This window comes from Trichosurus vulpecula, chromosome 7, assembly GCF_011100635.1.
Source record: "Trichosurus vulpecula isolate mTriVul1 chromosome 7, mTriVul1.pri, whole genome shotgun sequence".
Taxonomy (NCBI): domain Eukaryota; kingdom Metazoa; phylum Chordata; class Mammalia; order Diprotodontia; family Phalangeridae; genus Trichosurus; species Trichosurus vulpecula.
This window is the reverse complement of record NC_050579.1, coordinates 104,896,482-104,920,394: the sequence shown is the minus strand read 5'-3', so window position 1 is coordinate 104,920,394 and position 23,913 is coordinate 104,896,482. Positions and strand designations below refer to the sequence as shown.

The following is a 23,913-nucleotide window of genomic DNA, read 5'->3' as shown; positions in this document are numbered from 1 at the left end:
TTTGAATTTATATGACACATGAAAGCTTCTAGAGCATTTTCCTGGCAATAGCTTTGTCATTTATGTCCCATGAAGGCAACATAGTGTAGCAAAGAGAGGGCTGAACTTGGAATCAGGAAGCCCTGAGCTTCGTTTCTACCTCAGATACTAACTGAATAACCCTGGGCAAATGATTTCTCCTTTCTGGGCTTTAGTTCCTCATTTGCAAAATGAGGGGCCTAATTTGACCTGCAACTTCCTTTGTAATTTGAGTGTTATGATGCCTATTTAAAGACAAGGAAAATAAGGCTGAGAATGTTTTTGTGACTTGCCCAAGTTCACGGAGCTCATAAATGTCTGATACAGGATTTGAATTCAGGTCTCCTGATTCTAGGTCTGGCACTCTTTCTTTTTCTTTTTTAATTAATTAATTAAATTTTGATTTTCACCATTTGCTTTTATAAGATTTTAAGTTCTCAGTTTTCCCCTCCTCCCTCCACTCTGCCTACCGAAGATGGCATGCAATCTGACTTAGAGCATACACTCACGATCATATTTAACATATTTCCAAATTAGACGTGTTGTGAAAGGAGAATCAGAACAAGAGGAAAAAACTATGGGAAAGAAAAAAGAAAAAAAAACAACAACAAAAAAAGAGAAAATAGTATGCTTCGATCTGCATTCAGACTCCATAGATCTTTCTCTGGACGTAGATAGCATTTTCCAACATGAATCTTTTGGAATTGTGTTAGACCATTGCATTGCTCAGAAAAGCTAAGTCTAACAAAGTTGGTCATTTCACAATGTTGCTTTTACTGTGTATAGTGTTCTCCTCATTCTGTTCACTTTATTCAGCATCAGTTCATGCAATTCTTTCCAGATTTTTCTGACATCCACCTGCTCACCATTTCTTAAGGAACAGTAGTATTCCATTACATTCACATACCACAACCTGCTCAGCCATTCCCCAATTGATGGGCATCCCCTCAATTTCCAATTCATTGCCACCACAAAAAAGCTGCTATAAATATTTTTGTACATGTGGGTTCTTTTCCCTTTTTTACGATCTCTTTGGAATACAGACCTAGTAGTGGTATTGCTGGATCAAGGGTATGCACAGTTTTCTAGGCCTTTAGGCATAGTTCCAAATCATTCTCCAGAATGGCTGGATCAGTTCACAACTCCACCAACAGTGATCTGGCACCCTTTCTACCCTCCTTTGTCATGTTGCTTCTCCTCACAACAATCCTGAGTTAATCATGGCAGATATTTTTAGGTCTTTTGTTCTTCTGCTCTTTCTAAAATACCCTGGCCATGTTGGTCCTGTCTCATTTACTAGGATTGTCAATTTAGACCAGAAAGGGATTTCAAATGCTATCGAGTCCAATTCCTTCCTTTTATAGATAAAGAAGCTGATGCAACAGAGAAGTTCAGTGAATTGTCTAGAGTCACACAGTAAAGTGTCTGAGATAGGATTCAAACTCAGATCTTTCTGGTACTACATAGATGCCATCATAGCTCTATCACATTTAGATGAGCATCTCTCAAAGCTCTCTTTCAAGAGCACCTTTACGATAAACACCACTGGGTTTGTTTTCAAAGTTCACATTTTAACTTTAGAGTAAAATCTTATTTTTCATCCAGTTGGTTTGGGTGGATATTTTAATAGTTTTAGTTTGGGCAGCTTCATGTTGGCACAAGAAATGCATTTTGTTTGACTGCCAGGTCATCTTCCTTCTTAGAGCTTTCCTGGCTCACTGCCCTCACACTAATAACCCTCTCTGTTCATTGTCATTTAAAGTGAATACTGGAATTTGGGGCTTTGGACTGTGGACTGGAAGTAGGTACAGTTTGGGTGGTTGGAGGGAAATAATAAAAATCAATTCAGAAGGACCCTGTCTGTTGAATTAACTGTCAGTTAAATGGATTTTAACATTAATTAACACTCCATATTTTCCCAACATATTAAATAATTAAATAAAACCCTTTTACTCTTTTTCTTTGTCTTTTAAATTAAAATGAGCAATGTGGACTTATTGAGAAACAGAAGGGAAGTTATCATGTGTTATATATTTGATTACATTTCAAAACAGTTGTTAGGCAGCTGTGAGACTAACCTTATATATAGGATTTCTCTGGGGGTGTATGATATTAAGCAAAAGATGAGATCATTTAAAAAAAACAATACCCGATCCCGAATTAAAGTGGAATAATAAGTTGAATTCTATCATTAATGAATTTTGAGTTAGTTCTTTAGCTTTTGTTGAGACACAAATGTCAAGTTAAGGAATTTAAGGAAGAATGAAAAATGAGCAGTTAATGACAACCTTGTATAATTAGAAATAGGCTTTCCAATACAACGATCCAAAACAATTCTAAAAGACTCATGGTGGAAAATGCCATCCACATCCAGAGAAAGAACTGTGGAGTCTGAATGCAGATCGAAGCATACTATTTTCACTTTTTTGGTTTTTTTTTGCTTTTTCTTTCTCATGGTTTTCCCCCTTTGTACTGATTCTTCTTTCACAACATGACTGAAGTGGAAATATATTTAGTATGATTGTAGATGTATAACCTATTGCAGATCGCTTGGCTGTCTTGGGGAGGGGAGCAAGGAGAGAGGGAGGGAGAAAAATTTGCAAATCAAAATCTTATAATGGTGAATGTTGAAAACTACCTCTAAAATGCAATGGGAAAAATGATTCTATTAAGTGGGGGGAAAATAGGCTTTCAAAATTGCAGGCTTGACATAGGAGGTCCCTGGGACAAATCTCTGATAACATAATGTTATGGGCAGGACTGTATTTTAAAGTAGTTTATCTTTTATGATTTTCTATTTTCCTGTCTTCTATCTCCCTTTCCCCTTTCAACCTCTCCACTTCACCTCTCATCCTCCTACTCTTGCCCTAGCAAATATCTTTAGGGTGCTCCTGGCCTTCCAGCACCTTCTGGTGGGAGCATCTTCTTATTAGGCCTCTCATTTCAAACCTCTTTCTCCTTAATAGGAGAGTTCCATAACCTTGGACAAATGAGGGCAAGTGCACCAGTGTAATAATTGTGGAACCTTTTCATAATGTTATTGAAATACTTTGCTCTATTATCCTCATTCGTTTTGAGTGGCATCTATTTTAAATTAGATGAGCAAATCTTATTTGTGTGTTATTAAAATTGTGCACAATGTTTGCAAACATACTAAGTACTATATATTGTACAGACAATTTTTATATGATATCTAGTTTTTTTAGCTGTCCAAACTAATTGCTTGCCTTTCTCATTTCTACTGCCTGGCATATTGGTCATCTGGCCATTTTACTAAACTGGATTTTATTTTGGCTACTTACAAATAGTCCTTAAAATGTATTGGTTAAGGAGAAGAGAATATAGTTTTTAAAAATTATCTGTGAATCCATGCTACTCCTATTTTATACAACACTGAATAATGAAGAATTGGCTGTAAGTTAGGCAGAGTCCCTATTATATCAGGTTTAATTCTGCAGTGATAATAAGAGCAACTCACATTTGTATAGCACCTTAAAGTTTGTAAAGTGCTTAACTCAAAACAACTCCCTCATTAGATTGTGAGAACCTTTTACTTTTCTTGGTAGCCCCAGTGTTTAATATAGTACCTTGAACATTGTAGATAATTAATAAATGCTTGTGGACCAATCACCATGCTGAGGTATAAGTACAAACGTTATTATCCCCATTTTACAAATAAGGAAAGTGACTCTGAGAAGTTCAGAGATTTACCTATGATCTACATGACCAAGAAGTTTCTAAGGTGGGCTTTGAACCCAGATCTCTTGCTCTAATTCCAGCATTCTAGCCACTAAAGTATGCTGCTTCTATAGACTCTATTATAAGCAAGGTTGATCTTCAAATGGAGTTTAGAACTCCATCTTTTCCCATTCAATTCCCATTAAAGTGAGAATAATTTTAGAATTCCTATGCCATATTGTTATTTGTGATATGTGGAATATTCTTAGTGGCAGATATGTATGCCTCCCTGAGTAGTATCATAGGAGTCTGCCATATGCACTTAGAATCCTAGAATCTTAGAAATGAAAGAAATCTTAAGGAATACCTAGTCCAAATCCTGTTTGAAGAATTTATGCCATCTCTAGTAAGCAGCCATCCAACTTGTCCTTGAACAGCTCCAGCGATGGGGCAGGGGCTCCCCAAACTGCCTGTTCCATTAAAGCAGCAGCAACAGTAACAATAATGGCTCTAAGTCTTGGGAAGTTCTCCTTTATTTTGAGTATAAAATCTGTACATGTGTAGTCATATAAACATACTTCCACATTAGCTTTGTGGTGAAAGAAGAAACAGAACAAAAAGAAAACAAAAAAGTGGAAATAATATGCTTCAATCTGTATTCAGACTCCATGGTTCTTTCTCGGGGTGTGGGTAGCATTTTCCATCATGAGTCTTTTGGAATTATCTTGAATCATTGCATTGCTGAGAAGAACTAAGTCAATCATAGTTGATCATCACAAAATGTTGCTGTTACTATGTACAATATTCTCTTGTTCATCATCAGTTCATGTACGTTTTTCCAGGTTATTCTGAAATTAACCTGCCCATCATTTCTTTTTTTGAAGTTTTAAAATTTTTTTTGAAAAATTATTTATTTAGTATTTTAGTTTTCAACATTGATTTCCACAAGATTTTGAGTTACAAATTTTCTCCCCATTTCTACCCTCCCCCCACTCCAAGATGGCATATATTCTGATTGCCCCGTTCCCCAGTCAGCCCTCCCTTCTGCCACCCCACTCCCCCCCATCCCCTTTCCCGTTACTTTCTTGTATGGCAGGATAGGTTTCTATGCCCCATTCCCTATATATCTTATTTCTCAGTTGCATGCAAAAACAGCTTGTTCTTTTGAGCATCTGATTTCAAAACTTTGAGTTCCAAATTTTCTCCTCTCTTCCCTTCCCACACACCCTCCCTAAGAAGACAAGCAATTCAACATAGACCACACATGTATCATTATGTAAAACACTTCCACAATACTCATGTCATGAAAGACTACCTACATTTCCCTCCATCCTATCCTGTCCCCTTTCATTCAATTTTCTCGCTTGACTCTGTCACTTTTCAAAAGTGTTTGCTTTTGATTACTTCCTCCCCTATCTGCCCTCCCTTCTATCACCCCCCCCTTTTTATCCCCTTCCCCCTACTTTCCTGTGGGGTAAGATACCTGATTGAGTGTATATGTTATTCCTTCCTCAAGTCAAATCTGATGAGAGCAAGATTCATTCATTCCCCCTCACCTGCCCCCTCTTCCCTTCCCACAGAACTGCTTTTTTGCCACTTTTATATGAGATAATTTACCCCATTCTATCTCTCCCTTTCTCCCTCTCTCAATATATTTCTCTCTCATCTCTTAATTTAATTTTATTTTTTTAGATATCATCCCTTTATATGCAACTCACCCTGTGCCCTCTGTCTATACATACATACTTACATATATATATATATATATATATATATATATATATATATGTATATGTATGTATATATAATATTCCCTTCAACTACACTAATACTGAGAAAGGTCTCATGAATTACACACATCATCTTTCCATGTAGGAATGTAAACAAAACAGTTCAACTTTAGTAAGTCCCTTATGATCTCTCTTTCTTGTTTATCTTTTCATGCTTCTCTTGATTCTTGTATTTGAAAGTCAAATTTTCTATTCAGCTCTGGTCTTTTCATTGAGAAAGCTTTAAAGCCCTCTATTTTATTGAAAATCCATATTTTGCCTTGGAGCATTATACTCAGTTTTGCTGGGTAGGTGATTCTTGGTTTTAATCCTAGCTCCTCTGACCTCCGGAATATCATATTCCAAGCCCTTTGATCCCTTAATGTGGAAGCTGCTAGATCTTGTGTTATCCTGATTGTGTTTCCACAGTACTCAAATTGTTTCTTTCTGGTTGCTTGCAGTATTTTCTCCTTTACCTGGGAATTCTGGAATTTGGCAACAATATGCCTAGGAGTTTTCTTTTTGGGATCTTTTTCAAGAGGTGATCGGTGGATTCTTTAAATTTCTGCTTTACCCTCTGGCTCTAGAATGTCAAGGTAGTTTTCCTTGATAATTTCTTGAAAGATGATGTCTAGGCTCTTTTTTTGATCATGGCTTTCAGGTAGTCCAATAATTTTTAAATTATCTCTCCTGGATTTATTCTCCAGGTCAGTGGTTTTTCCGATGAGCTATTTCACATTGTCTTCCATTTTTTTCATTCCTTTGGTTCTGTTTTATAATATCTTGATTTCTCATAAAGTCACTAGCTTCCACTTGCTCCAATTTAATTTTCAAGGTAATATTTTCTTCAGTGGTCTTTTGGACCTCATTTTCCATTTGGCTAATTATGTCTTTCAAGGCATTCTTCTCCTTATTGGCTTTTTGGAGCTCTTTTGCCATTTGGGTAAGTCTATTTTTGAAGTGTTATTTTCTTCAGTATTTTTTGGGTCTCCTGTAGTAAGTCTTTGACTTGTTTTTCATGGTTTTCTTGCATCTCTCTCATTTCCCTTCCCAATTTTTCCTCTACTTCTCTTACTTGATTTTCAAAATCCTTTTTGAGCTCTTCCATGGCCTGAGCCCAATTCATATTTTTCTTGGAGGCTTTTGATGTAGGCTCTTTGACTTTGTTCACTTCTTCTGGCTGTAGGTTTTGATCTTCTTTGTCACAAAAAAAAGATTCAAGAGTCTGAGTCTGAGTCTGCGTCCTTTTTTGCTGCCTGGCCATATTCCCAGCCAACTACTTGACCTTTGAGCTTTTTGTCAGGGTATGACTGCTAATGGAGTAGAGTGCTTTGTTCCAAACCTTAGGGGCTGTGCTGCTGTTTTCAGAGCTACTTCTACTCCACTGTCACAGCAAGTTCTGCCATGGCAGCGCTCCTCCTCCCCCAAGAACCGCCAACCAGGATTGCGACCCAGATCCAAGCAGGGCAAAACAAGCCCTGCACTCCTGCTCTTGTCTGCCACTTGATTCCTCCCACTGTGTGAGCCAGGGACTCTGGAAGCAGCTGACACTGGAGCTCCACCACCACACCACCTCCACCACCCCCAGGGCTGGTGGCCGGACTGCTCTCTAATCTGATCTAGCAGTTTACCCACTAACCTGCTCCTTTGGTGTTTTTGGATTGAGAAGTCTGGTAACTGCCACAGCTCAATGATTCAAGGACCTAAGGCCTGCTCTGGGCTGACTCCCAGTCTGGTCTGTCCTGGTGCTGCCCACACTGGGCTGCGCTCCACTTTGCTCCCAACAATGTGCAATAGACCGTTCCCAGTGACCATCCAGGCCATCCTGAGCTGGAGACCTGCTTCCCTCTGCTATTTTGTGGGTTCTGCAGCCCTAGAATTTTTTCAGAGCCATTCTTTACAGGTGTTTGGAGGTATTTGGGGAGAGCTTAAGCAAGTCCCTGCTTTCTAGCTGCCATCTTGGCTCTGCCCCACCCTGCCCATCATTTCTTCTATCACAATAGCATTCCATTAAAGTCATATACCACAACTTGTTTATCTGTGTAATACCATTTGAGCCTCATAACAACCTTCCAAGGTAGATGTCATTGTCCCCATTTAACAGATGGGGCAACTAAGACTGAAAGAGGTTAAATGACTTACTCAGAGTCATATAGCTAGTAAATGCCTGAGAGCAGGGTTTGAAGGTCTTCCAGATCCCAAGTCTAGCATCCTGTGCACCGTGCCACCTAGCTGTACTAACAGCTCAGGGAAACTGGATTTGCATAGAGATTGATGCCTTTGCTAAATATTGAAAGAAATGAAGGATTCCATCTCTGCTACCAGGCAGAGATGAGGGTATATTATGTCCAGGCATAGGGGGCAGCCAGTATACAAAGATACAAAGACAGTAGATAGAATGTTGTGTGTGAAGAACTGTAAAAATGTCATTTTGGTCAAACTGAACTGTGCTTGGAGGGAAGTAATGTGTAATGAGGCAAGAAAGACTGAATTTTAAGGAACTTTAAATGTCAAATAGAGGAACTGAAATTCATTTCTAGGGGAGTCACTGGAATTTGTTGAGTAGGAGAGCAGTTTAGGAAAATCACTCAAGTGGCTCTTTAGAGAATGACTTGGAGTAGGGAGAATTATGAGGGAGGAAGATCAATTAGGAGATTATCGCAGTGGTTCAGGTAAAGAGATAAGGGTCAGCTCAGTGTTTACACAAATACTATTGGCAATCTTCTCAACTTATTTCACAAATACATTTTCTCCAAGTGTATCACCTCTGTACATTTTGTGATCTCTAAAGTTTAAATTACAAATTGAAAATTATCTGGTTAATTAGACTATTAAGTAGAGGTTTGACTAATTACAACCTTATAGGATTATGAATCTCGAGTCAGAATAATAACAGTAAAAGCAGTAGAAGTAATAATAGCTAGCATGTATATAGTGCCTTCAGGTTTGCAAAGTGATGCACACATAGGACCTCATTTGATTCTCACAACAACTCTGGGATTCTTGGTGTTATTATCCTCTTTTTATAGATAGGGAAATTGAGAACAATGGATGTTAAATGATTTGCCCAAGGTCATGGTGCCTGAGGCAAGATTTTAACTCAGGTCTTTCTGTCTCAGGTCCAGCACTCTACACTCTCTGCCATCTAGCTGAAAGGGATTGCAGTTGTCATCTAGTCTGAACACCTTGTTTTACAGTTGAGGAAGCTGAGCAGAGAGCTTTAAGTGATTTGCCCAAGGTCCTGCAGGTAGTAATCCTTAGAGGTAGGAAAGAAAGCCAGACCCTCTATCTTTAGAATCTGTGCTCTTTCCAGAGCAAGTTATGGCACAATATAGAGCCTGCTGGACATGGATCAAGGAAGAACTGGATGTGCAATAACTTTTTTCACTAATTCAAACACTCTTGCAAGCCAAGCTTTAATAACACTTGCAATTTGGCTAGATGTGGGGAAGTTAATAACTTTTTAGTGGCCATGATAATTTTCATCTTTCATTTGCTCCTACTTAATTTCAAGCCTGCTCTTTGTTTAGTAATGTTGCCTTTTGGGGGCTAAGATATAACCAAAAAAGGCAGTTGGTAAGAGATGGAATATGTCCCCATAATTCTGTGAGTGAGAACCACAGCTGGGTATAGGTTTGGCCAAAAAATAAGCATAAACTGTTTGGAAACTTTTATGATGGGAAAATAGAAGAATGCTCGTGAAAAAAAAGAGCTCGGTAAAATTCTTGAACCTGAGTGATAGCAATTCCTTCAGCAAAGGAGAAAACATCATGAATGATGAAGTGTCAGTTTAGTGGTAATAACAAAAGATTTAGTCAAACTTCTTGTGTCCCATAGGACATAATTAGCAGTCACCCTGGGCAAGTCATTGTACCTTAGTCATCTCTACAAAGTGGTTTAGTTTGATAGTATGGAGGATCAAGTGTTTTTGTTCAAATACAAGGTTATCTCTATTTTTAAAAAAAAATATTGCTATTTTGAGATTTAGTTGATTCCTAGGAATAATTGATTATTGGCCCATTTAATATTTTATTGTCTTTCTAGTGTCCATAATATAATTTTTTTAAACAAGAAATGGACCCAGAGTGGTGATTTGGTGATTTCAGTTTAGAAGTGTAACGTTAAGGTAGAGATGACTAACTAGTTTGTTTTTGCCCTCCCAGGAATCCGGAAGGATCGCCGAGGTGGGCGTATGTTGAAGCATAAACGCCAAAGAGATGATCAGAATGGGAGAAATGAAGCAGGCCCCTCGACTGACATGAGAGCTTCTACCCTTTGGCCAAGCCCTCTCTTGATTAAACATACCAAGAAGAATAGCCCAGCCTTGTCTCTGACAGCTGACGAAATGGTCAGTGCCTTGCTGGAAGCCGAGCCGCCAATAATCTATTCTGAATATGATCCAAATAGACCATTCAATGAAGCCTCAATGATGACTTTATTGACCAACCTGGCAGACAGGGAGCTTGTTCACATGATCAGCTGGGCAAAGAGGGTGCCAGGTAAGGATGCTGAGTCTGAGTCTTTGTGGTTACAGCATAAAACTTTTTGCAGCTTGATAGGAGAATCAATGAAAACAACAACTCTTTATCTACTTAGTTTCCAGATAATCTCCAAAATAACTGATATTAACTAACAGATATTTCTCCTAAAGTTCCAGCATTAACATGTCAGAATTCCTTTGAAAATTAGGCACAGATTTTAAAGTGCTGTTGAAAAAATAAAATTCTTCTAAGAAATTCACTGAACAATAATGGAAGAGGATAAGTCTAAGCATTAAAAAAAGATTGGTATGCTATGAAGTCTTTTATGTTCAAGATTATTATTAAAACCTCTCTATTATTAGTAAGTGCCTCTGCTTTTAAAAAAGCTTCTCATGTTGCTATAGTCAATAGACTAATAAGATCCCAATAGAAGATTATAAATCAACAATTATTTACAGAGTATCCAATGCTGTCTGAAGTTGTGGTGGATAGCATGCAGGACAAGTGTAAAGCAGGATTCTTGCCCTCAAGGAGTTTCCAAGAAGAAAGATTTTCAAAAAAGAGAATCGAGGGCTAAATTGTACTCTTTGGCCCCATAGTCGGGTTATTTCTGTCAAAACTGGTATGCTGATCCTGAGAAGCAAGTTTTATTGTAGTTCTTTGTGCCACCCCCTTTATATCTCCATTCTTGATCTAATGCAGATTAAAACAAAAAGTCAGAAAACTTGTTTTCTGAGGTGACACAGCAAGCCACTGATGGAACTTTATAGAGATGCTCTTTTTGTTTTTTATTAGTCAAGAACAGTTATTATCTAAGTAAAATTAAGTTTATTTAGTACAAACTTGTAATTATTTATAGTTCTATACTTGATCTAGAGTCATATTCCACCCCCCATGAACTGTAGTTGTACTATGTTAAGAAAATATCATATATAGTATCCGTATACTAACAAGTAAAGACAATTGTCCTCTAAACAGGAAGACAATATGGCCGTGACCCAATTCAATAGACTATAACTTAAGGGTTTATTTTATTGTTATTTTTTAATTATTGGATTTGTACTGATTTAATCACACACTTTCCATTATTTCTTCTTGCCTTACTTCTCTGTCACTTTCAAATTGGTATCAATAAAAGACCAGTAGAATTCATTTGTAAGATGACTAGAGTTATGTAGTCTGTAGCTATGGGACAGAAAGAGTCTAATTGACCCATTTTAGAATCAAATTCATGAATTTGTGCTGATTGGCATCACATCCTAATTAGTTGAACTAGTAACTATAGATTAATGTTTATATAAAGGAAGTGCAATTAGCAAATTCCTGAATGATGGTCTTATTTACATTCTTAGTGTTAATGCTGTTTGTTTGAGCTTCTGTGTCATTGTTAGTTAGCTATGTCTAGCACTGAGTAATAAGGAGTTTGAAATTCAACAAATGTGTTTGAATTTCACATATCTTTTCTGGCTGGAACAAAGCTTCATTCAGTATGTTTCATGTTGACAAAGAATAAGGTCTTACTTGGGCTAAGACATGGTTGTTCTTCGCAACACTTCTATGACTAAAGCGCCATTTCACGAATTGGCTAATTGCTTTTCTCTGCTGCAGACATCAAGACTTTTGGAACATTCAGTTCAACAGACCCCCTCCCTCTACCACATCCAATCAGTTATTATGTCCTGTCATTTCTGTCTTTGAAACATCTCTTATATATAACCCCTCCTCTTTCTCCAACACTGCCACCACCCTCTGTACAGGCTGTTGTCACATTGTGCCTAGCCTTTTGTTATAGCCTGCAGATTTTTCTTCCTGCCTCAAGTCTCTCCCCATCCTGATCCATTTTCTACTCATTTGTCAAATTGATCTTTCTAAAACAAAGGTCTGGCCATATCACTCCTTTACTAAATAAAACCCTGTGGCTCCCTATTACCTCTGGGATCAAATATAAAATCCTCTGTTTTGCTTTTTAAAGTTGTTCCTAACTTGGCCCCTTCCTACCTTCCCAATCTTCTTCCATTTTGCTCCTCACCACATCCTTGTTGTTCCTTGAGCACACTATTCCATCTCCTGACTCAGTATTTTCGCTGGCTGTCCCCCCTTGCCGGAATTCTCTCCATCCTCATCTTAACCTCTTGGCTTCCCTAGCTTCCTTCAAGTCTCGGCTGAAGTACTACCTTCTACAAGAAGCCTTTCCCAGTCTTCCTTAATCTTAGTGCCTTTCCTCTGATACTATCCTCAATTGATCCTGTATATATCTTGCTTGTGACATTGCATGTTGTCTCACCCATCGGATCGTGAGTTCCTTGAGATCAGGGACTGAGTTTTTCATTTTTCTTGTCCTTTCTTTGTATCCCCATTGCTTAGCACAGTGCTTGGCACATTGTAGGCATTGAATGAATGTTAGCTAACTGACATAAGCTAATGGATTTGGGGGCATTTGTAAATAGAAAGTACTACCTCAATAACACTATGATCTTTTGCACAAAATATTGATAAAAGTCTTTTGAATTAAAGAACTCAGAATTATATAATAGAGTTTTAGCTCTTGAAATAATCTTGAGAAGTCATCACTAACTAATCCAAACCTCACTCCTTGTTGTAGATCCATTTAAACCTTCCCATAAATAATACACTTGTGTAATACTCTTGAAATTCTTACAGTACCACTTGAAAGCATTAGTCAAAGAGGTTGGTCCTCACATGTTTAATCCAGCTGAGGATGGAGTGGAAATTTAGGATCTTTTAGTTTCTAGCTCTACACTTATTGCCTTTTCTTTTTTATATATTCCTAATAATTTATATTATATAGAAAGAAGTTAGAGAAAAACAGAGAAAGCTTGGTTACTCTCTCTGGCATGCATACCTTTCTAGTGATCTTACATGTCAGTTTTAAAGACATGAAGGGATGTAATTTTAAAGGTATATTCTTTAGATAGTTGTCATATTTCTGTAAAGGGGACTTAGATTGTCCAGGTTCTGGGCTCTAGGATAGGCCACCTGGGAGTGGGTGTTTCATTTTATGTCTCCACATCTCTAAGCTCTCTTACATGTAGTGAATCTAGGAGACTAGACAAAAGAAACCCAAAGCAGTATGATGGTTGGCTTTGCTTCCCTTTGCATCTAAAGATATTTCTTTCCTCAATTTGAAAGGTGAAAAATGTTGACATCAATGTTACTGATTGCTTATTTCTTCCATCTGTGAACTTGAACAACTCTTGGCTCTTAAGGTATTATCCTTTGATCCATTAATATATTTCCCCTCTATCTAAGGAATTCTGGAGTAATTTTAAAAATCTGATACATTCCTTTCTCTTATCTTTTTCAATTAATAGCTATCATTAGATTTTTCCAACAGAAAAAAGGAAATTTGAAAAAGCATCCAAAAGAGCTGATATAAATCTCAGTTCTTACTGATAATCATAGATGAGTCTTATATAGATATCTCAACCCAGAAATAGAGAATGTATTAAATAGAGCTGAAAAATACTAAACATTCTCTTAGCTGTTTTTATCTATAACTACATAAATTTATGCCAATGGAATATTTAGGGTCTGTGAATATCTGGTCTGTGGCTTGATTGCTATTTTAAAGACCCAATTCTTTAAACCTAAGACCAAAATATATCTTGTTACTTGAATTTTAAAACAACAGATCCAAATGAAATGTATTTTTATGAAATTTCATCCCCACAGCTGTTAAAAATCAGAAGTATACTTGTCTGACCATGCAGAAAATAAAAATAGCTATGAACATAAAAAGGCAAAGAAATGAAGTTTTCTGAGGCAGGAAAAAGTATTACAAGTTTTTGAGAAGGGTTTACAAAAGGCAAAATTCTGAAAACATCTTTTTGCCTGAATGTCATCTGTCTCCATTTAAAGCAATAACTCTATCTCACCCTGAAAATTCCATTGTAACAAAAATATAGTTTTCTGTGCTAATGAAGGGGACCACTGACCCAAATAATCAAATAATAGATAATAATAATAGAAATAATGAAAGATAAGTAATACTTACTTCAACCTAGTAGTAGTAAGGTAAACTTGGGCAGTCTACTTCTTGGAGTATGGTGGGATGCATAGAGGAAGCTCTGAATTGGACGAATGATAGTGAAATCATTCAGGAAACATAGATAATTCTCAATGTGTAATTCTATGCACATGTTTGATGCTAACACTCCCCTGCTCAATAAATTCACAATCTGGGTTCGAGCTACCCTTCAGATCTTATTACAGATTACTCCTCTTTACCCTTTTGTGGTCCAGTCAGGTTAGCCTTCTTTGCCATTTCATACTTGAGTTTTTTGCCTTCGAGCTCCATGAGTTTGCACAAGCTACTGCCAATGCATGGAATACACTAGCTTCTTACCTCTACCTCTTAGATTCTCTAGTTTTTTTTTTTTTGGAAAGTCAATCCAAATTGGCACCCCTTACAAGAGGCCTTTTTTAACCAACCTCCCTTTCTTTGAGTTCCTCCTCTCCAATATTAATTTACATTTATTTTTATACATCCGTATGGACACGTGGTACACATATTGACTCTCGTCATAGAATCTCCTTGAAGACAGAGACTTTCATTTTTGTCTTTGTAACCCTGGTGCTTAACACAGTGCTCGACAAATTTTTGATAAAACACTTGGTTGGTTGATGATTGGATTGATGGGAAAAATTAATTGCCTGAATATTTTTAGGCGGTTTATCCTGTTAAAATCAGAAGATCTGATACATTTTGGAATGGCCTTATTGTTACTTTAATCTTTTGAATGTTTAGAAGAGGCAACTTGGATTTTAATAAGGCATTCTAACGAGTCATGATATCCTTGTAGACTTGATTCTTTGGTATCATGAGTGGTGTTTCTAAGTCTTGCATTTTAAAGGGACATGAAGAAAGACAGTTTGGAGGATTTTTTTAAATCTAGAGACAAGTTTGCGGGTCCTCCAGTATAAGCTTAGCTAATAATTCACTCCTTAATAGTTTTCTTTTCTGAAAATAATACATTAGGCCAACTTGCTTTGAAGTTTTTAGATCATTCACAATGTGTAGAACTTTAACAGTTTCATGAAACTAGAAGGTAAATATTTTGTACAAGATTCTTTGAAGTTCCAGGAGGATTTTCTTTAGGCTGTTTTCTCTAGTTGACCTTCCAAACTTGGATGCTTGTTAAGAACACTTTGTGAAGGGCTGTGAAATCTATCATTTCATGGGTCTTCTTTCTGACCCTGAAATCAGAGATGAAAAGTGACATGTTTTTTAATTGAAAGCTTTTCTTTTCCTTTATTATTTTAGTTTCCTTTATAAGTTATGAAGTATGTAGAATGGCTACTACTGCATAGCCATGTGTAGTAGTGTTTATTGATGCAACTTTAGGCAAATTGTGAAAATGAGAAGAAAGATTATAGCATGTGGTATACAATAAATATGATCAATGCTAAGCTGAGATGTCATTGGGGTACATTCTCATTCACAAAATGCGCATTAGCTTTAGCATGGCCAAAGAAGTATTAAGTCTTATAAGGCTTCTCTTTCTTCCTCCCACTCTCTAACTGCAGATATCTCTAATACATTGGTCCTTAGCCTTGAACCATTTTTCTCCACCAGGGGTTCTTAACCAAGGGTCTGTGAACTTGTTTTACAAATACATATAAGCATATATACATATATATATATGTATATATGCTTATCTATATCTATATAAGGAGGGAGCGGGGAGAGACAGAGAGACAGAGAGAGAGTGAGACAGAGAAAGACAAAGACAGACAGACAGACACACACACACACAGAGAGAGAGAGAGAGAGAGAGAGAGAGAGGGGCAGAGAGAGAAAGAATTTTGATATTATTGGTTTCCTTTATAATACTATGCATTTAAAACATTATTCTAAGAAGGGATCTATAGGCTGCTTAACCTTCCCAAGAGAGTAGACAATCTTCTGAAGAGTTAATCCAAGCTCAGTATATAAATTATTACTTCTGTATTACCAATTTCCTCCCATTTCTCTCCTTCTCCCCTCATTTATTCTTCCAGCACAAATACTCAACTAAGTTTTTGCCTTCTATTTTCAAATTCTAGAAGGGCATCACTGCTTGACTATTACAATATCAATATATTTAAAATATCTCTCCTCTCTCTCAAAGCAGTTTCTCCAGCCAAGTTTGCTTGTCACTGTTGATGTCTTCATGATTTTTTTCATCCTTGAATACTGTAACTTTATAGTCATCTTGATTGTCTCATTCTTCTTTGTCCTTCAAATAGAGTCATTAAATCCTTCCTGCAATTTCTTTCTTTGAAGTACTTCTAGCTTTGTCCCTTACCGTTCATACTCAACTGATATCACTTAGCACAGTTCCTTGCACATAGTAGGAATTTAATAAATATTTATTTACTGACTGATATCACCTTTATCTCTGCCTGCTTTGAATTAGTGGGATATAGTGTATAGTATTATAGAAGGAATACTGGATTTGGAATCTAAGGACTTGCCCATACCTCTTGGCTCTCTTACCCTTTCTTTATGTGACCTTTGCTAAGTTGTTGGTCCTTTCTTGGTCTCAATTTTCATATTTGTAAAATCAAGACTATTAGGTTTCTAGGATTCTTGCCATGAATCTTTACTCCTATGTTCCCACCACCATAGTCCTCTGCTTACACTTACTGACTATAGTTACTTCTCCTTCCAATCCATTCAGCATATTATTGCCAGATGAATCTTCCTAAATCCCATCTTTCACATGCCTCTCCCAGCGTGTTAGTCCCTCATTTTTAACACAGGACAAGCAGTAACATCTTGCTCTCAGGTGTTAATCTCTCAGACTAAGTTTTAAGATGCCAAATTAAGTGAGCCTTCTCTCCAGCCTTTCTGGCTTTAATGTCCAACACAAATGGTTCATTTTGGTCATACTAATATTCTTGCTTTCCCCTGTTCATCCCCCGACACAAACCATTCTCATTCCTGTTTGGGGATGTTGCTCATGATATGTCCCTCTATTTGGTATGTCTTTACTTCAGTTCTTTTAATAAATATTTATTAAATACTTCTAATGTTGGAAGCACTATACTAGGAACTGGGGATACAAAAACAAAAATAAAATGGTCCCTGACCTTAAAGAGCTTACATTTTTACAACCCCCTTCTCCTTTGTCTGAATAAATCCTACACTTAAGATCTGTCCCAAGTCTTTCCTCCCTTAGGAAGTTGTCTTGTACTACTTTGGCTTCAATCGGTCTTATATCTGAGTTTGACTTCACATTCAGCAAACATAGCATTCTACATTTTCCTTGGTGCTATGATAGGCTGGTTTGACCATGGATTTGATTCAGGACAGCTAATTTTATGTTATGCCCCTATCATGTAATATTAACTTTGCCATTCGATGATTCTTTTCTATTTTTAGGAACATTTTTTCCTCCACATAATAGAAAAAATCTTAGATGATAGGGTCTGTATTTTCCATAGGTCACTTGGTCATCAGAAAAGTCACTAGCAATAGATATTCCTTGTGTTAAGTGATATGTATGTTCCTAAAAATTATGTAAATTAAAAATTTTGAAAACCACACAATTTTTAAAATATATAAAATATTTCTATTTAAGGAGATCCTGTGGCAAATGGTTCTTAATTGAATAAGCATTTGGTAAGATGAATAATCTGCCCTCCTTTTCTTTTAAAATATTTGAATTTTCTTCCTTTAAATTTACTTAATATGATATACACAAGCCCTAAGAAACCTCAACAGAGTTGCTCATTATTAAGACTGTTCTGCCTCAGTGACCTAGAATTAGTTGGGTCAGATTTAGGTTTCCATCATGTCATAGAATATCACGCTACTTTTATGGATAACTGGAAGAGTTACCATTTTTATGGGGTGGAGTACAGAGAGAAAAAAATCACTGATAGTTAATGAGATCAAAAGAAGAGAAGCATTTGGGAGCACTTAGGAATGGTGAGCTATTGGTGAGAACTTTGCTATTTGGGAAATAAAAAAGAATTGCCATGACTTAAATTGAATTAGAAGACAGGGAAAAAAATCTGCTCTTCTCCTTCCTCTCCCCACCCCAAGCAATATCACTCCATCTAATAGATGATGGATGGATAGATAGATATAGATAGAGCTGATATATTCTTGGGGAAAACTCACAAAATGATTCAAATTTAGTTAATACCAGGACTTCGGTGGTACCCTTTCTCTCAAGGACAGGAGGATTTGAACCAAAGAACTCCATTAGTTAATTAGACGGGTTTATGTGATAGGATCAATTTCAGATTATCCTTGATCCTTTCATGAAAATTAGTGTACATTTGTAATTACTGTCAGTAGCACTGGAAGGATGATGCATAATATTGACACAACTGCCAAAATGCCATTTCAAGTATCTTTCTAAGCTATGTGAAAATGTAGCTGCTATTGTTTCAATTGAACATCACAGGATGCATCAGTCTAATCCTTGAAGAAAAAAGCAGTGGGAAAGAAGATTATAGCATAGCTGATAGGATTTAGCATTCAAAGAGACTTTATAAATCCAGACTCCTCTTTGTACATCCAAGGCAATTGAAGTCTAGAAAGAGGAGTCTTGACTAAGATCAAAGCAGTGATAAACTCAGGGTTCTGCCCTAGGGTACTAAATATAGAGAGTACCAACAACCCTCGTAGTCCTCAGCATAGAAACAGGAGAGTTTAGCACCTGGTTAGCGAGGATAATTAGTTAAAATAGAAAACTATTCAAAATTGGCATTAGTATGACTTTCTTCCCTGATCTATGGTCAGAAACATGGGTCTCCTGAGGCTACTTCCTCAGACCAGTGTCCTAAACTCACTGTTTCCATGCTACTGGGTGGTCTCCCCTTTTAGCTGAAGGTACAATACCTCCTGTTCAGAGTTCTTGGTGCTTGACCCAAATGCAGACTTCCCTGGTTATGGCTATGTCCAACATACAATGGGAATATTGTTTCCTTTTCCCAAATCAAATGTTTTACTTGGCTAGACTCAAGAGTGTACTTATTACCTTAAGGCCATTCACAGCTGGAAAGGAAAGGTATCAGTAGGTAGGTATACCACTGTGCCTAATGGAAGAAACAACATAGATCAGGCACAAAGGTAAAACTTCGCTAAGATTTTGTAATGTTCCCATGAAGGAGATGCAGCCTTGGAGTTGTTTATGTTTAGGGCATTTTTAAAAAAAATCTCACCTGAGGTCACAGCATCCTGCCTAGTGTTCTGTTCATAGGCTTCAGGATGAGTGACTGAATTAAGTGTTTCTGGTTAGGAACCCTTGGTTCCAGGGAATCTAAATGTTTCAGTCCTGTTGCCTAGGATACTAAGCTCTTCCCTGCAGTTTGGTGAACTTTTAATGGGGGGGGGGTTCTCTTTGGAACTATCTTCCCTTATGAGCAACCTGCTTGATATTCTAAAATTCAAGAAAGGCATTTAGAAATACTTGAGGCGAATGATGCCTGATTGAATTAGGACAAATGAGATTCATCGTGGTCTAATTTTCAAAATAAAAGTGAGGCGGGTATTCTTTCAGATTAGAATTTATTACTCAGTTTTCAGATACCTAGCATAATGTCCAGGCAGGACTCAGTGAGCACTCAATAAAATGTTTGTTACTGATAATGACTGATGATAATAATCCAATTTTTTTCTGTACTAATGTAATACTGAAATAGCAAATGATATTTGGAATTATCTCTGAGAGTCTAACTTTGTCCTATGACAGTGTGTGTGTGTGGAGAGAAAAAAAGAGAGAGAGAGAAAGAGAGAGAGAGAGAGAGAGAGAGAGAGAGAGAGAGAGAGAGAGAGAGTGGGAGGGAGGAAGGGAGAGAGAGAGACTGCCTTAATAAGATTCTGGAATGATAATATTTTAATTATTTGGGGGCTACCTTGGTGAAATATTAACATTTAAAAAGTCATTAAACATTGCATCATTTTCAAAGTGATAAAAGTCTAGATGTGTGGAAGATTAACAATTTTCAAGGGTCTTTTGGTTAGTAAATCCCTGCCTTTAGGAAGGAAGTAATTGTGGGATAATATGAATGGAATATAGAAGTTTGGGGTCACTTTATGAGGGAAAATAGTTTAGATAAAATGCCTATAGACTTATAGAACTAGAATACTGTTCTTAGGGAGAGAGATAACATATATTTTATAATTGCAGTTGTGTTAAATACAAATGAATGTATTTGTAAATAATATGAAAAATGGTAGCCTGTATCTTCCCTGAAGGGAATTAAAACCATGTGTGCTCTATGAATTTAAAATGCATCTCCTGTTTGGTCAAAATGCTTGCTTCAGATTTTTCTGGGTATTTGAAATGCATGCTTTTAGTCTAGGAGGTAAGTGCTATGAATTCCAATATGTTCCTACTATGAGACCTTGAATTATCGAGGGGAAATTTTCTGAAGCATGCATTCCACATGTTGGTCCTTTTTATCCTTGTACAGGGAGAGTCAGAAAGTGGGAGACAATCATATTCTATTTTTCTCTGATGCTGACCCCGGACTTTGTTTTTTTATGTACTTTCAGAGACAGGACATTAAATATAGATAATAGTACTGTAAAAAATGTCTTCCAATCAATGTTCTTGCCTTTAGTTCTGAGTGTGGGCATTGGAAAACTCCATTAAGATTAGGAAGAAAGGTTTCAAATGAAAAATTAAAGCATGTATAGCTCAAATAATTTTTTAATCAAATTGGCACTTAACAATTTAATGTTAAAGCATGAGGGGCCTGGCAAAGAAATTAGCCCCTTCTGTTTCAAATCTTTTGTTATCTTGCCTACTAAATAACAGGTCATTCTCCAGATTCTATAATAGTCAGTGCAAATTATATACTGGAAAGTAGTTATTATATTCCCAGACAACTAACTTCAAATTTAGAATATACATGGCTCTTTTGATAAGTAGCATGAATGTTTATAGATATGGTCTGAAAAATTACACTAATAAGTAATGGATAGAAAAAATATTTAAGATACGTGAAAGAAACAAGAGTCATTATTTGAGGACAAATTTAAATAGATGAAAAGTGGTACTATAAAGGAACAGTAAGCAATATACTATAAGATCCCATAATTGATAGTGCAAATGTAAACAGTAGTGATAATGACCCCTTCTATTTAGATAGAGCCTTTCAGGAGAAAGAGTAGGAAACGTTTTCATAGGTACTACCCCATTTACCCACTTGGCAGATGAATATAATAGTTATTATTATGCTAGTTTTATAAATGAAGAAATAAAAGCATGAAAAGTTTAAGGGATGTGTCTGCGGATTCATATGTCAAAGTCCTAAGAAGTAAACAATAGTTCATTTCCCTATATGAACTTCATGAAAGAAAAAGGAAACTTTAGGCTAGCAAATAGCAACATATGAGGCTTTTTTCAAATCCCCAGTTAATATCTCACTTTCTGTGGGAAGCCTTTCCCAATCCCTCTTACTTCTAGTGACTGGATTATCTCCCATCTGTCCTGTATATAGCTTGTTTGTACATAGTTTGTGGAATGTTGTGTCCATCACTAGACTGTGAAGAGCTGGAAGGTAGAGACTGCTTTTGTCTTTCTTTGCTTTCCCAGGGCTTAGCAGAGCACCTGGCACATAGTAGGTGCTTTATAAACTTTTACTGACTGACTAATTGAATCCTTATTCCATATTAGTTTTATTTTTTAACGTCTTTGTCCTCTCAGAAGTAATAAATCAGCAATAATTAAGGTACATTAATCTAGTATGCTCAAGCACTGGGCTTGGTGCTAGGGATATAAGTACAAAGAATGAAGTAATCCCTACTCTAGAGGAATTTACATGCTAAATTACACACACACACACACACACACACACACACATTCCTCCAATGAAAAATGCATAATCATCATATTCAGATGTTTATTTTTGTTGTTGAATTACAACATCTTGAAAAATCTTGAGAATGTCCCAGGCTTTCCATGAAATCTAATAAAGCTGGCTCTCAGGAAGCTGACTCTTTTTACAAAAGGAAGATTACATTTAGCAATTCAACAAAGAATTGCTAAGCACCTACTATGTATCTAAGATACTATGATTCTATGACTATTTGATATTTTTATGTTTCATTTTCCCTCATATGAACAATTTCTACTTTCCTATCTTTCCTTTATCATTTGTTTTGATTCTACTCTACATTTGTTTTCCTTTTGCTTTGTTTCTACAACAACAATAAGCAAAATTTGAGGCTTATTAACTCTTGCCAATTTTCTGCTTGGCATTGAACCTAGATTTTGGCTGCAATGGAATATTTAAAATTTTTTTGGTCTGTTTAAAGTATTTGAAATCAGAATGTTTCATTGAAATAAGAAGAATGTAGAGATAAAAACCAGCATCTGGGGTGCAACAATCGTTTTATCTAAGACACACTAAAATCCCATCCATCTAAATTATTTGGGAAATAGTGTTTTGAATTGAATATTCTACTAAGTTATGAGCATTCATACCATAAATAACTCAATATTTTTTGTTCAGATCTATGTCATATCTCTAGGAAACTCCTAGTATGAAAACTCTTTCCACTGAAACAGATAGGAAAGAAGTCTGCAATTTAAGATCTTAGATGCTGAGGACATTGAGAGGCTAAATGACTTGCCCATGGTAACATAGCTAATATATATCAGAAATAGGATTTAACTCCAGATCTTTTTGACTTCAAGGCTCACTCTCTACTATGCCAAATTGCATTGATTTTTTAAAAATGGAATTGAATTCAGTATTCAATTGGCAGTGGGGTATAGTTGATAGAATATTGGATTCAACATCAGGAAGAGCTGGGTCTGAATTTTACCTTAAGCACCATGGATAAGTCATTTAGTACCTCTAAGCTTCAGTTTTCTCAATCTGCAAAACGAAGATAGTCATAGGATTACAAAGTGAGATAACATATATAAAGAATAGTATAAATCTTTAAGAAATATGTAAATATTATGTTATTATTACTCTTTTTTTAAACGCATCTACCTTCTGCAAGGCACTTTCTGTATGCTCTCAAGGAGCAATCAAAAAATACAATCCATACTTAAACTTTATTGGGCACAATCTATTGGTTTTTTCATTATTCTGTATAAAAATTTTCTGACTTTCTGTTTTTCAAATTCTGAAGTTTTTTTTAAACTGAGTTTATTTTTGGATTTTATGAGTCTAATATTCAAAATTCACAAACACACTGAAAGTAGACCTTTGACAAGAGTAAGAGAATTTCTTCTAAGTATAGGGAATGTGGAACTATCATTTAGGTCAGTGGTGCATTGACAATATATAGAAATCATCAAAAGGTGCTATTGTCCTGGGATCCGGTCTACCATCGATGGTTATCTCAGTGAGCTATTTTGCCTTGAAGCTACCCAGTGCCTGCCACCTGTGCATCTTCTTGGGCTTCAGGAATAATGAATTTGAAGTAGTCTTCTCCATATATCACAAAGGGCAGGGCCATGCCACCTTTGTGAGGTAGTAGATTTCGTTTCCCAAAGTGGTATGTCAACTTCTATTTGAAGTTGCTGTGACAAATTCTACCCTTTACATAAACTGTTTCTTCAGAGATGAAACTCCCAAGGGGGCAACTTCATTTCTTCTATGTTGAGAGTAACTGTAAGTGTTGCATCAAAAGCTCTGCTCATTTCATCATCGTTTTTAATAATTTCATTAATTAACCTTAGTGAAAGATCGCTCACTCCTTTTCGAAGCATGCAAACTATTCATTGTTAGGAACCACTGGCACAGCTCACATTTTCCTACAGATGCACATATTTAAATTATGGTTTCCTGTTTTCTCCTCCACTTACTGAATTTTTCTTTATCCTGTATTCACATTCTACTCCACCTCATATTCATTTTAGGGCAACCTCATGCTGTCATAATTGTAGAATCACAGCATTTTAGAGCTGGGAGGGCTTTCAAAGGTCATCTGGGTCAACCCCATTATCTACAGTACTGAAGTCCAATGGTATAAAGTAACTTTA

At 36.5% G+C, this 23,913-nt stretch overlaps 1 protein-coding gene across 2 annotated transcripts in view; it reads left to right on the top strand.

Annotated features, from left to right (window-relative positions):
* ESR1 (estrogen receptor 1) overlaps positions 1–23,913 on the top strand; it is a 454,084-nt gene that overhangs the window by 264,867 nt on the left and 165,304 nt on the right. For both annotated transcript variants that reach the window (XM_036767141.1, XM_036767140.1), the window contains one exon: positions 9,629–9,964. In XM_036767141.1, coding sequence (XP_036623036.1) covers positions 9,629–9,964 — 336 coding nt within the window. The remainder of the gene's footprint in view (positions 1–9,628; positions 9,965–23,913) is intronic.